The 12,910-nt window shown below is 34.3% G+C and overlaps 3 protein-coding genes across 3 annotated transcripts in view; 2 read left to right on the top strand and 1 right to left on the bottom strand.

Moving 5' to 3' along the window:
- Positions 1–12,910, bottom strand: part of LOC125827081 (serine/threonine-protein kinase SAPK3-like) — a 106,478-nt gene that overhangs the window by 67,277 nt on the left and 26,291 nt on the right. The gene's annotated exons all lie outside the window — the stretch shown is intronic.
- Positions 1,146–3,288, top strand: LOC125826681 (receptor-like protein 7). Its single transcript, XM_049506036.1, has 4 exons — positions 1,146–1,314; positions 1,708–2,469; positions 2,670–3,168; positions 3,243–3,288. The coding sequence occupies exons 1-4, from the start codon at positions 1,146–1,148 to the stop codon at positions 3,286–3,288; spliced, it is 1,476 nt and encodes a 491-aa protein (XP_049361993.1).
- Positions 3,531–9,817, top strand: LOC125827084 (receptor-like protein 43). Its single transcript, XM_049506446.1, has 3 exons — positions 3,531–4,340; positions 9,428–9,608; positions 9,734–9,817. The coding sequence occupies exons 1-2, from the start codon at positions 3,587–3,589 to the stop codon at positions 9,595–9,597; spliced, it is 924 nt and encodes a 307-aa protein (XP_049362403.1). The 5' UTR covers positions 3,531–3,586; the 3' UTR covers positions 9,598–9,608; positions 9,734–9,817.

The raw sequence follows: 12,910 nt of genomic DNA, 5'->3' as shown, positions 1-12,910 counted from the left end.
GATTCGATGATGAAGACGACGAAGATACAAAGGTGCACCCTCTACATGAAGAAGGGTTTGATAGGGTTCAATAAGTGTGGTGAAATATACTGCAGGAGTTACATGTGTTCAGAGCGACATGTATGCACTTTCGATTTCAAATTGATCTCAAATTTTCAAGGGTTAACAAAATTAATTGGAAGAAATAAAAAAGTAAATTAACATTGCCATTCATTTTTGTCAAAAAAATAGTAATCACACGCACTGACAGTGGATTATGCGTTTGAATTACGTTAAAACTTAAAACGAACTTGTAATTTAGTTTAAGGGTGCGTGTAATTAGATCAAGGTGTTGATTATTTTATTTTATTTACAAAATTAAATTATGTTGATCTACAGTTATAAAGTAAATTTTCTCAGTAAATATGATATGGTGACCTGCAAAATTAAAGATTTACTTATCATAGTCGATTAAGTTAAATTGATCGATGGTATAAAATTATGAGGCAAGAGGCAAAATAATAACTCATTCTGTAACGTACCACACCCAATATAAGAACACTTGATACTTTCGTTTCAATTTTTATGTGATCTAGTTTGACTTGACATGAAGTTCAAGAAAAAAAGATTATTTTAAAAAAAAAATTGTGTTCTAAAATAAGTCAGAGATCGATGTTTGTGTGACTATAAAATATTTTATTAAGAATAAAATAGACATTTTAAGGTTAAGTTATTACTAAATAAAAAAATGTACCTTTTTTTGAGACCGACTAAAAAGAAATATAAAACTTTGTAAGAATTAGACGGATGAGGTTATGACCTCCTTTTTAGCTCATTTCCACCCAATCTAAAATTAAAGTGGATCAACGATCCATCTATTTATTAACCTATTTTGACATTATTAAATCTAATTTAACCCGCCCATTTAAAAATCTTAGTTGCACCTATTCTTTGCGTAATTTCATTGGAAGAAACTTCTTCTATGGTTGTTAGGGTATATCTCAAGTTGGCAATTTTTATTTTAGAAACATAAAGGTGTAGACTTTATGAAATGGAAAGTTGTTCCAAAACCATTAACTTAGAAAAATAATGATCTCTTATCGTGAATTAATCATGACATTTGAATATGTCTGATCTCCACTTGATGAGGTGTGCAAGAAGAAAACATGGTTGATAGGTTCAATCACAAGTGTGGTGAAATATATTCACAGGGATATGTGTACATTTTCGATTTCAAGTCAACAGTATTTTTGAATTTGGCTAAGGAAAATCCTCTATGCAGGGCTGCTAAGAGGCGGATTCAAGTTTTGAAGTTTATTAGTGAGAATGAAAAAAGTATTATGTATGAATCGTCATGTTGACTTGGGTGCGTGTACTAGGTGAAGGTGGAAATTGACTTGGGTGATCATACTGTATGTATAAAAACTAGTTCTGGGAGGGAACGTGCGTGCGTTACACGTTTCACCCCTGCTGCTATATAAAGATGGATATACTACAAGTTCCAACTTAGTTAGACATATCCAATGGAGTACCAAAAATTGCTAATAGCTTTCTGCTTCTATTCACTTTTTGTCCAACAATCTCAGCTTACATATGCTGGGAAACATCTCTGTCCCCGCGATGAGGCTTTTTATTTGCTTCAATTTAAGCAAGGACTCACAATTGGTTGAAATGTTCACTATTGTGACGAAGACAACTATGCCAAGACTTTTTCCTGGAATGTTACAGGAGATTGCTGTGAATGGAATGGTGTTACTTGCAATGGATTTACGGGTCATGTCATAGGACTTGATCTTTCTTCGAGTTGTCTTAGTGGAACCATCCATGCTAACAATAGCCTCACAAAACTTGTTCATCTCCAAAGACTCAACCTTGCTTTCAATGAGTTGAATGGCTTTCCACTTGGAAATAGTATTAGTGAACTCACTAGTTTGACGCATCTCAATCTTTTGGATTCTGGATTTCTGAAAGGGAAGATGATTCCACCAGGATTATCCAAGTTGTCTAAGTTGATTTCACTTGACCTCACCTGGAATTTCATCCAAGTTGGCCAAACAACCTTGAGAAGTTTTCTGCACAACTTAACCAACTTAGAGGTACTGTTGTTTCGCAATGTGCATGCACCATTTGAGTTACCTAATAATTTTCCTTCTTCCCTTAGGAAACTAAGTCTTGAGGGCACCGACATGTTTGGGAACATAACTGATTCTCAGCTTTTTCATCTACCAAACTTGCAAGTCCTGAGATTGGGATGGAATCCTTTAATAACAGGCACTTTGCTGAATTTTAATTGGAGTTTCAGTAAAAGTATTTTAGAGTTGGACTTTTCCCATACTGGTATTTTTGGGAAGGTACCTGATTCAATTGGTAATCTCCATTCTCTTTGCTATTTAGATCTCTCTTCCAACAGTTTATCTGGCTCGATTCCAGAATCCTTTGGCAATCTCACTGCAGTCACAGAGTTGACGCTTACAGGTAACAGCTTCACTGGTAATGTTCTCTCAACTATCTCAAAATTAAACAAACTTGTTCATTTAGATCTCTCATACAACCATTTTCAAGGCTCATTTCCAGAATCCATTGGCAACCTCACAAAAATCATAAAGTTAACGCTTCAATGTAACAACTTCACTGGTACTGTTCCCTCAACTATCTCGTTAAGTTAGATCTCTCTTTCAACCATTTTCAAGGCTTGATTCCGAAATCCATTGGCAACCTCACTGCAATCACACAGTTGAAGCTTTCAACTAACAGCTTCACCGGAACTGTTCCCTCATCTATCCGAAAGCTGAACAAACTTCACTCCTTATCTCTCTCTCTCAATAATTTTGAAGGCCCGATTCCAGACATCTTTGCCAACTTTTCAGAGCTAGATACTTTAGATTTTAAAAGAAACAATTTCACTGGCCCATTCCCCTATTCAATTGCAACCTTGACACGCCTTGCGAGTTTAGAGTTGCAAAACAATTCACTAACTGGTCCACTTCCCTCTAATATAAGCGGACTTCAAGAGCTGTATAATCTTGATTTGTCCTTCAATTATTTCACTGGCACAACACCCCCTTGGTTATTCCTTCTTCCATCCTTGCTTAATTTATATGTTCAACACAATCAATTTACTGGATTGCCAAATGAGCTTAAGAGAAGTTCTTCAGATTTCACTGATGTTAATCTTTCATACAACCAGTTGTACGGCAAAATCCCTGATTGGATATTATCTTTGAGAATTCATAGCCTGGATATCTCTTATAACTTCCTCACAGGCTTTGTAAAACAAGAATGGAGTTCAACGGATTTGTGGTCGCTTAATTTGGAAAACAATTTTCTTCAAGGGCCTTTGCATCAATCCATTTGTGACTTGATTTACCTTAAAGTCCTCATTTTGGCTCAGAACAATTTCAGTGGTTCAATCCCAGGATGTTTAGGTACTCCCAATAGCTACATTTTTATTTTAGACTTGCGAATGAACAATTTTCATGGAGAGATACCAAGATTCTTACATAGAGGGTTACAATATCTCGGTGTGTATGGCAATCAATTGAGGGGACAAGTCCCGCGATCCTTGGTTAACTGTACAATCTTGGTAGCTCTTGATTTGGGGAACAACATGTTAAATGACACGTTCCCCATATGGCTGGAGAAACTTCCAAACCTACAAGTTCTGATTCTTAAATCAAATCTCTTTCACGGTCCAATTGGTGATCTGGAGTCTGAGTTTCCATTTCCTGAGTTACGGATCTTTGAACTTTCCTGCAATGGGTTCACTGGAACTTTGTCATCTAATCTTTTCAAAAGTTTCAGAGGCATGATGAATGTGGATGAAGAAAAAACAGCAAGTACAAGCACTGACACGGATTACCTTTACAATATTAGTTTGGTGATAAAAGGTAATGAGTATGATATGAGAATCACGTCAATTATGACGAGTGTTGATTTATCAAGCAACAGGTTTGAAGGAGATATTCCAAAATCCATTGGAAGTCTGAGCTCACTTGTGTTACTCAACCTGTCTCACAACAGCTTCCGTGGTCATATTCCTGCAGAATTTGCAAAGTTGCAGGCGCTCGAAGCATTAGATCTCTCATGGAACAGACTCATTGGGGAAATTCCAGGTCCATTGTCGAGTTTGACATTTCTTGAGGTCTTAAACCTTTCCTACAATCATCTGGCTGGGCGCATTCCTATTGGGAAACAGTTCAATACATTTCCAAATGATTCGTATTGTGGAAATCCTGATTTGTGTGGATTTCCACTGTCAAAAGAATGTGGAAACAATAATGAATCACCACTTGAACACAATGATGATGATGATGATGATTCATTTTTTATGAGCGGGTTCACATGGGAAGCTGTTGTAATAGGTTATGGTTGTGGTATGATATTTGGATTGTTGATGGGAGGCCTAATGTTCCTACTGGAGAAACCAAAATGGTATGTGAACTTTGCTGAAGATATTGCTCAACAAATTGCTGCTAACAAGCGAACAGGGCAAAAGAAGAGACGTCAAAGAAGAATGAACTAGTAATACACCAGGTATGCATCAAAACTTTTTGTAGCTATTTATTGGATAACTTTGTTATAGTTTCCTAAATATTGAAAAACTCAATTTGTGTGTGCAGAGGTAGCTGGAGAGTTGGACAAGTTTATTAGCAATGGATGCATCTGTTACAGTTGATTTCTATAGTTGTCTCGTAATGTATTGTATCATATTGTATTGTGTTTTATTGTTAGTTCGGCAATATGAATCCTCTATTATCTACTAGTTTAATGCAACATATAAATCCTCATATGGTTAATTGAAAAGTTACATACGGTTTCAAATAGAAAAAGAAGCCTATGAATCGAAATTAGTACTATAAAATGTGTCAACATCTCAATTGGTTTGGTTTACAATGCGAGTAAACTAAAGAGTTGTTGTTTGAGGCCGCCCAACTACAACTTTCATGGAGGCTATTTCAGAGATCTATTTTTTATATTGCCACTGAAGATATCGGTCATTAAATCGAAAAAAAATTAATGTTTGATAACAAAATCAATTGATATGTAAATAGGGTCTAAACAGGGCCAAATGGGGCAGAATTGAAACAGGGCAGACAGCAAAACAGAGCAAGTCGAGGCAAACTTTAGCGGGACAAGACTTTAACCCACCCCCGCCCATTGTCATCCCTAATCGCTAGATTTATACTAGGCAAGAGTTGGAAATTACACTAAGTGACCTTGAAAAGTGATTTTAAACTTTTAACCTCTTTTGCCTTTTAACGGAAAGCTTAAAGTTTCGCCCACAAAACAAACAAGGTCAGAAGTTCAAGATCATCCAACTTTCAAGGTCATTCTGGTAAATCACCCTTTCTTTGTGCATATAATTTCATTGTAAGCAAAAATTTTTTGGGTTGCTACAATTCATCTTCCAGTCCAATATGATTACTCTATTATCAATATCTATCTCACTCTATTTGGGACCATTTTATTCTAGAAAGAAGCTAAACCCTACCATCAAAGCTCAATTCTTTTGCTGTAGAAACGGATAATAATAAAGGAAATTGGGTGCTTTCTATTTTAATAAGGAAACATGTTTTAATTTGCCCCGGTGGCCGTCAAGTAGCCCGATGCACAAAATATCTTGCATTAATAGGATTGAGAAAGATTGCAATTCAAGAAATGTGATGCGGATAATCTAGCTAACTTAATACAAGTATTAATAGTTGCTTTCATGACTCAAATTTTTGTTATGAAAACTGTTCAAGAAGATTGTCAAAGTTATCTATAATACTTTTGTCATTACTTTTTTATTTTCTCTATACTTGTATACTACTTTGGACTGTTTTTTTTTTTACCGTGGCTAAGGATCTATCAAAAACAATATCCTGAACTCTAAGATAGAAGTAAAGTTTACATATACTTTACCCTCCTCAAAACTACTTTGCTAAATTACACTAGATATATAATTATGCCAATTGCATAGAATATTTTTGTCCAAATGATACTAGAGTTAGAAAAAAAAAACTTTATAGGACAATACAAATATATTAGAGTAGTATTATAATAGAAGCCTAGTTTAAACACAATCCATCCTAGAAAAGGTGGTTGCGTAAATCAAATACTCTTTTAATATCTGTGAACCATATATTTATTTTTTTAACAATATCAAATTTTGTTGATCTACAGTAATAAATGAATCTTCTCAGTAAACGTGATATGTGACTTTGGAAAATAAAATATTCTTATTATAGTCGATTATATTAAATAAAATAGTATAAAAATTATATAATAAAGATCTATGAAAAAGCCATCTTCTTATATCACTATATCGTAACAAAAAATCTACAGGGCAGCTCTGCCCAGCAAAATACCAATACTTATTAATGGTCTGGCTGATTTAAGATCATAAAATTCAAAACTCTTCTTTATTTTTTTAAATTCCGTGCAAATTCAAAAATAAGACAAACATACTCAAATTGCACCTAGTTGCACCCATTCAGCCCAATCCGCCCGTTTGATTACACCTAGTTGCACCTATTCTTTGCTACTGCTATGTAATTTCATTGGAAGAAACTGTTTCTATGGTTGTTAAAGGAGTTGGCAATTTTCTTTTAGGAAATTGACTTGGGTCAACAACAATAATGCATTATTGATCACACTATATATACAACAAGTTCGTAGCTAGTTAGATATATCAAATGGAGTGCCAACAATTGCTAATAGCTTTCTGCTTCTATTCACTTTTTATAATTTTTTCCCAACAATCTCAGCTTACATATGCTGGGAAACATCTCTGTGCTCGCGATGAAGCTTTTTATTTGCTTCAATTTAAGCAAGAACTCAGAGTTGATTCAAATTCTGAGTACTGTGACAACAAGGCCCGAACCAAGAATTTGTCGTGGAATGTTACAGGAGATTGTTGTGAATGGGATGGTGTTACTTGTGATGGATTTACGGGTCATGTCATAGGCCTCGATCTTTCTTCGAGCTGTCTTTGGGGAACCATCCATGCTAACAGCAGCCTAAAAAAACTTGGTCATCTCCAAAGACTAAACCTTGCCTTCAACATGTTGAGTGACTTTCCACTTGGAAATAACATTAGTGAACTCAGTAGTTTGACGCATCTCAATCTTTTGCATTCTGGAAATATAATGCACATCCCACAAGTATTATCAAACTTGTCTAAATTGGTTTCACTTGACCTCTCCTGGCATTTGGCTGTATTCCAATTTGGTCAAACAACCTTCAGAAGTTTGCTTCAAGACTTAACCAATTTGGAGGTACTGTTGCTTGACTACGTTAACGCACCTAACCAATTTGGAGGTACTGTTGCTTGACTACGTTAACGCACCATTTGAGTTACCTAAGAACCTTTCTTCTTCCCTTAGGTACTTAAATCTTCAAGGCACCGGCATTTTTGGGAACCTAAGTGAGTCTCAGATTTTTCATCTACCAAACTTGCAAGTGCTGATATTGGGAGAGAATCCGTTAACAGGCACTTTGCCGAATTTCAATTGGAGTTTCAGTGGAAGTATTTTAGCGTTGGACTTCTCCGATACTGATATATTTGGGAAGGTACCTCATTCAATTGGTAATCTCCATTCTCTTTTATATTTGAACCTCCGGTATTGCAATTTATCCGGCTCAATTCCGGAATCCATTGGCAACCTCACTGCAATCAGAGAGTTGAGACTTACAGGTAACAGCTTCACTGGTAATGTTCTCTCAACTATCTCAAAATTAAACAAACTTGTTCATTTAGATCTCTCTGACAACCATTTTCGAGGCTCGATTCCAGAATCCTTTGGCAACCTCACTGCAATCAGAGAGTTGGATCTTTCAGTTAACAGCTTCACCGGAAATATTCCCTCAACTATCCAAAAGCTGAACAAACTTAGCTACTTATTTCTCTCTTCCATTAATTTTGAAGGCTCGATTCCAGACATCTTTGCCAACTTTTCAGAGCTAGATACTTTAGATTTTCAAAGTAACAATTTCACTGGCCCATTCCCAGATTCAATTGCAACGTTGACACGCCTTGAATTATTATACTTGCAAAACAATTCACTAACTGGACCACTTCCCTCTAATATAAGCAGATTTCAAGAGCTACAAATACTTGATTTGTCCTTCAATTACTTCACTGGCGCAACACCCCCTTGGTTATTCCATCTTCCATCCTTGTTTTCTTTAAATGTTCAACACAATCAATTAACCGGGAAATTGCCAAATGAGCTCAAGAGTAATTATGTAGAATACTCTAACATTGATCTTTCATACAACAAGCTGCAAGGTGAAATTCCCGATTGGATGTTTTCTACAAGCATGGGTAGACTGGATCTTTCTCATAACTTCCTCACAGGCTTTGAAAAACAAGTATGGCACTCAGGGTTCTTACAATACCTTAATTTGGAGAACAATTTTCTTCAAGGGCCTTTGCATCAATCCTTTTGTGACTTGATTTACCTTGAATTCCTCATTTTGGCTCAGAACCACTTCAGTGGTTCAATTCCAGGATGTTTGGGTAACTTCAGTAGCTCCATTCTTGTTTTAGACTTGCGAATAAACAATTTTCATGGAGAGATACCAACATTCTTACCTACAGGGTTACAATATCTTGGTTTATACGGCAATCAATTTAGGGGACAAGTCCCGCGATCCTTGGTTAACTGTACAAGCTTGGAAGCTCTTGATTTGGGGAACAACAAGTTAAATGACACGTTCCCCATATGGCTGGAGAAACTTCCAAACCTACAAGTTTTGATTCTTAAATCAAATCTCTTTCATGGTTCAATTGGTGATTTGGAGTCGGAATTTCCATTTCCTGAGTTACGAATCTTTGACCTTTCTTTCAATGGGTTCACAGGAACTTTGTCATCAAATCTTTTCAAAAGTTTTAGAGGTATGATGGATGTGGATGAAGAAAAACCAGGAATTACTCGAGCTACTAATAGGACTCACAGAGATTACCTTTACCATGTTAGTCTGGTGATAAAAGGTAATGAGTTTGATATGAGAATCACTTCAATTATGACGAGTGTTGATTTATCAAGCAACAGGTTTGAAGGAGATATTCCAAATTCCATTGGAAGTTTGAGGTCACTTGTGTTACTCAACCTGTCTCACAACAGCTTCCGTGGTCATATTCCTGCAGAAATAGCAAAGTTGCATGAGCTCGAAGCATTAGACCTTTCATGGAACAGACTCATTGGGGAAATTCCAGGTCAATTGTCGAGTTTGACATTTCTTGAGGTCTTAAACCTTTCCTACAATCATCTGGCTGGGCGCATTCCCATTGGGAAACAGTTCAATACATTTCCAAATGATTCGTATTGTGGAAATCCTGATTTATGTGGATTTCCACTGTCAAAAGAATGTGGAAACAATAATGAATCACCACTTGAACACGATGATGATGATGATGATTCATTTTTTATGAGCGGATTCACATGGGAAGCAGTGGTAATAGGTTATGGTTGTGGTATGATATTTGGATTGTTGATAGGAGGCCTAATGTTTCTATTGGAAAAACCAAAATGGTATGTGAAATTTGCTGAAGATATTGCTCAACAAATTGCTGCTAAGAAGCGAACAAGGCAAAAGAAGAGACGTCAAAGACGTGGTCTTAGAATGAATTAGCAATATACCAGGTATGCATCAAAATCTTTTGTTTTGTATGAGGAACAACACTATTTCTGTAGCTGTTTATTGGATAACTATATGTCAATTGTTTATATTTTTCCTAAATATTCAAAAACTCAATTTGTCTCTGCAGAGGTTACTGGAGAGTTGCACAAATTAATTAGCAAGTTAGTGTTGATGTTCTGGCAAATATCAATGGATGCATCTGTTTGTTCACATGGTTGCCAAATACATAATAAGTTACAGTTGATTTCTATAGTTTTGTGGCAAATAATAAATTAGCTATAGACATAGCAACCCCTACCCTCTGTTTGGATGGTTGTCTCATAATGTATCGTATTATATTGTATTGTATTGTTAGTTTGGCAATATGAATCCTTTGTTATCTATATCTATCTCGCTCTCTAAAGGACCATTTTATTCTTGAAAGTTAGCTCAACCCTACTTACAAATTCAAATTGAGTCACACAAAAAGGAAATGTACGAAGCAAATATCAAGGATCATGTCCTAAGTGAGACGGAAACTCGAAAAAATCCAAGATTCTTTAGCAAAAATAAGCCTAAAGAATATATCTTTTAGTACATAAAATTTACAACAAAGATGTAATCAAGATAGTCCCAATTAATGCAGAAATTTCAAACTGCAATTCCAAAAAAAAAAAAAAACTCGAGAAAAATCCCAAAACTTTAAAGTATTGGTAGAAGTTTACCTGGTTAAGAATTTTGAAGAACGCTAACGCAGTCTCCATTTTGTAATCTCAAAGCTCAATTATTTTTCTTTCGTTTCTCTAACTATAGTACTAATAGAAAAAATTGGGTGCTTTTTCTATCTTAATAAGGAAACATGTTTAAAATTTGGCCCTTATGCACCCGGACATCCCGATGCACAAAGTATTCTTCATCTTTATTACTATCACAATTCAAGAAATATGTACTACGAGAGGTGTGTGATACAGGTATTAATCGTTGATTTCATGACTAAAAAACTTGTTACGATTACTCTTTAGGAAGATTTGTAAGGTTGTCTATAGTACTTTGTCAATACTTTTTCTTTTCCGTTGTTTATTTCTCTATGTTGCTTTGACTTGTGTTTTTTCCTTGAACTGAGGGTCTATCGAAAAAAAATTCTTTACCTCAATTAAGTTTTAGACATTGAAACTTTGACTATTCTATCTTGATTGAAATGTGCTTTTTAGGTGATTGATTAACTAAAAAAATTGTTTGTCTATTTTTTTGAATATTTCTATATGAATAAGGTGTTAGTATGATATAATTGAGACGTTTTTAAAAAAAATATAAGTCATAATTCACATATATAAGTTGAGTTCGACCAAATGATGATTACCAATATACCATATCGTAAAAATAATATACTATTTTTCAAAATTAAAATTATCAAATCAATACATTTTATGTACGTAAGAATCTCATTTGATTGTTATTGGTAAGTCCCCATATTATGCAAGACCCCGACGGCCCAAAACCAGGCCCAATTAAATCTGAACCTCGTAAACCCAACCACCACATACAAGAAATTCATGGTCTATGATTAAATTTGTGAAAATTGATCCACCCTTTGTTATTCTCTTTTAATCCGTTTTTTTTTTTAAATAACTCTTTCTTTTAAACAAGTTAATCTTAGCATTTCTTAGTTTCCATGACATGTTTAAGAATATAAAATTAAAGAACATTTAAATATATTAATATATTTTTAATTTAAAATCATAAAATTCAAAAAGTATTTTTTTACTTTCTAAAAATTTTGTGCCACATGAAGAGGACAATAACAATTTGTGCTTATCATGTTTAGCACCTAAACTTCAATTATTTTGATCTTTGAAAACGAAATGAGATCTTAAAAATGCGGCTTCATATTACTCCCTACGTTTCTTTTTTATTTGAAGGTTTATGGGTTCGGATTTTTAGCTTTTCTAAATTATTGAGTTTTATATTAATAATTTGTACATATTTAATAATATTTTAAAAATAAATACAAAATTTGAATCAAAGCTACTGAATTCAGTAAGATTATCAAGGTTTGATGACCAAGTTGGTGCACCGTGGACCGAGACCCAAGCTTGCACATGGGAAGATTTACTGGATCCAAAACCTCATCCGGCCAGACCCCTTTCCAATTTCCCCAACCAACTTCCCCTCAAGCCGCACCAGGCCGTTTGAAACCGTGTTTTAATTGAGCCGAGCCAACTCGACGAGACATATTATTTAAATAAAAATTAAATCTGAAGATTAATATTTCTACAAATAAAAAAAGTGGTATTCTCTTTCAATAGAGAGCACTGTAACATACAATGTATACAAGTATTATTTAGGGATAAGAGTCTGAAAAATACCTCAACTTTGGTCGGATTTGTTGTTGTGATACTAAACTTTCATGAGGACTTATTACCTCACTAGACTATTTAATACCGTATTTTAAACAAATATATTTGCCCACGTGAACATAAAAAATAATGCAAAATTATAAATAGTAATGTGTCCATGTGGGCACATATATACTTTTAAAATACACTATTAAATAGTTCAGGGGGTAAAAAATACGGTTTTAAATAGTCTAGGGAGGTAATAGGTCCTTACGAAAGTTTAGTATCGCAACAGCAAATCCGACCAAAGTTGAGGTATTTTTCAGACCATTATCCCTATTATTTGTACTTACTAATAGCTAAACGAATATATAATTTCCGCCAATTCCATGCTCTTATCTTTCTTATCTAATCTTTAGCTTTGTCATTTTTTATTTTATTTTATTATTATATATAAATAATAAAGACAAAAGATAGTCACATCAAAAGAAAGAAATTTATACCTCTATCAATTGTTTTCTTTTTCAACCAAAAAAAAGCAAACAATGCATTATTTTTTCTAGTATAGAAGTAATAAACATCGTAGTATTAGCCTTATTCACAGTTTTTATTTCTTCTGTTTACGTATGTTACCATATGATGTTATTATTACTATTCATTCTCTATATGTTTTGTATTGTTTTTCGTATTAGATGTCATATTTTCTTTATTATTTCCTCGTTCAATTTTAATTTGATATATTTGAATTGAGGATTATTCGAAAACAATCTATCTATCTCCATTATATATATATATATATACTCTACTCTTTTCAGATTCAATTTGTAAAATTATACTAAATATATTATTGTTGTTGCGATATAGAAGTGATAAAACATGAATGTTGAAACACATATCCCCTTAGAGGCCATTAGGAGACAATAAAATGAGAAAGGGGTGATAAGGACAATGATAATATGTGTGTCATGGCCCATGTAGAAAAGTGAGCT

This window comes from Solanum verrucosum, unplaced genomic scaffold, assembly GCF_900185275.1.
Source record: "Solanum verrucosum unplaced genomic scaffold, falcon-dt-bn FXZP01000060.1, whole genome shotgun sequence".
Taxonomy (NCBI): Eukaryota; Viridiplantae; Streptophyta; class Magnoliopsida; order Solanales; family Solanaceae; genus Solanum; species Solanum verrucosum.
The sequence above is the reverse complement of the archived record's forward strand: the minus strand, read 5'-3'. Positions and strand labels throughout refer to the sequence as shown.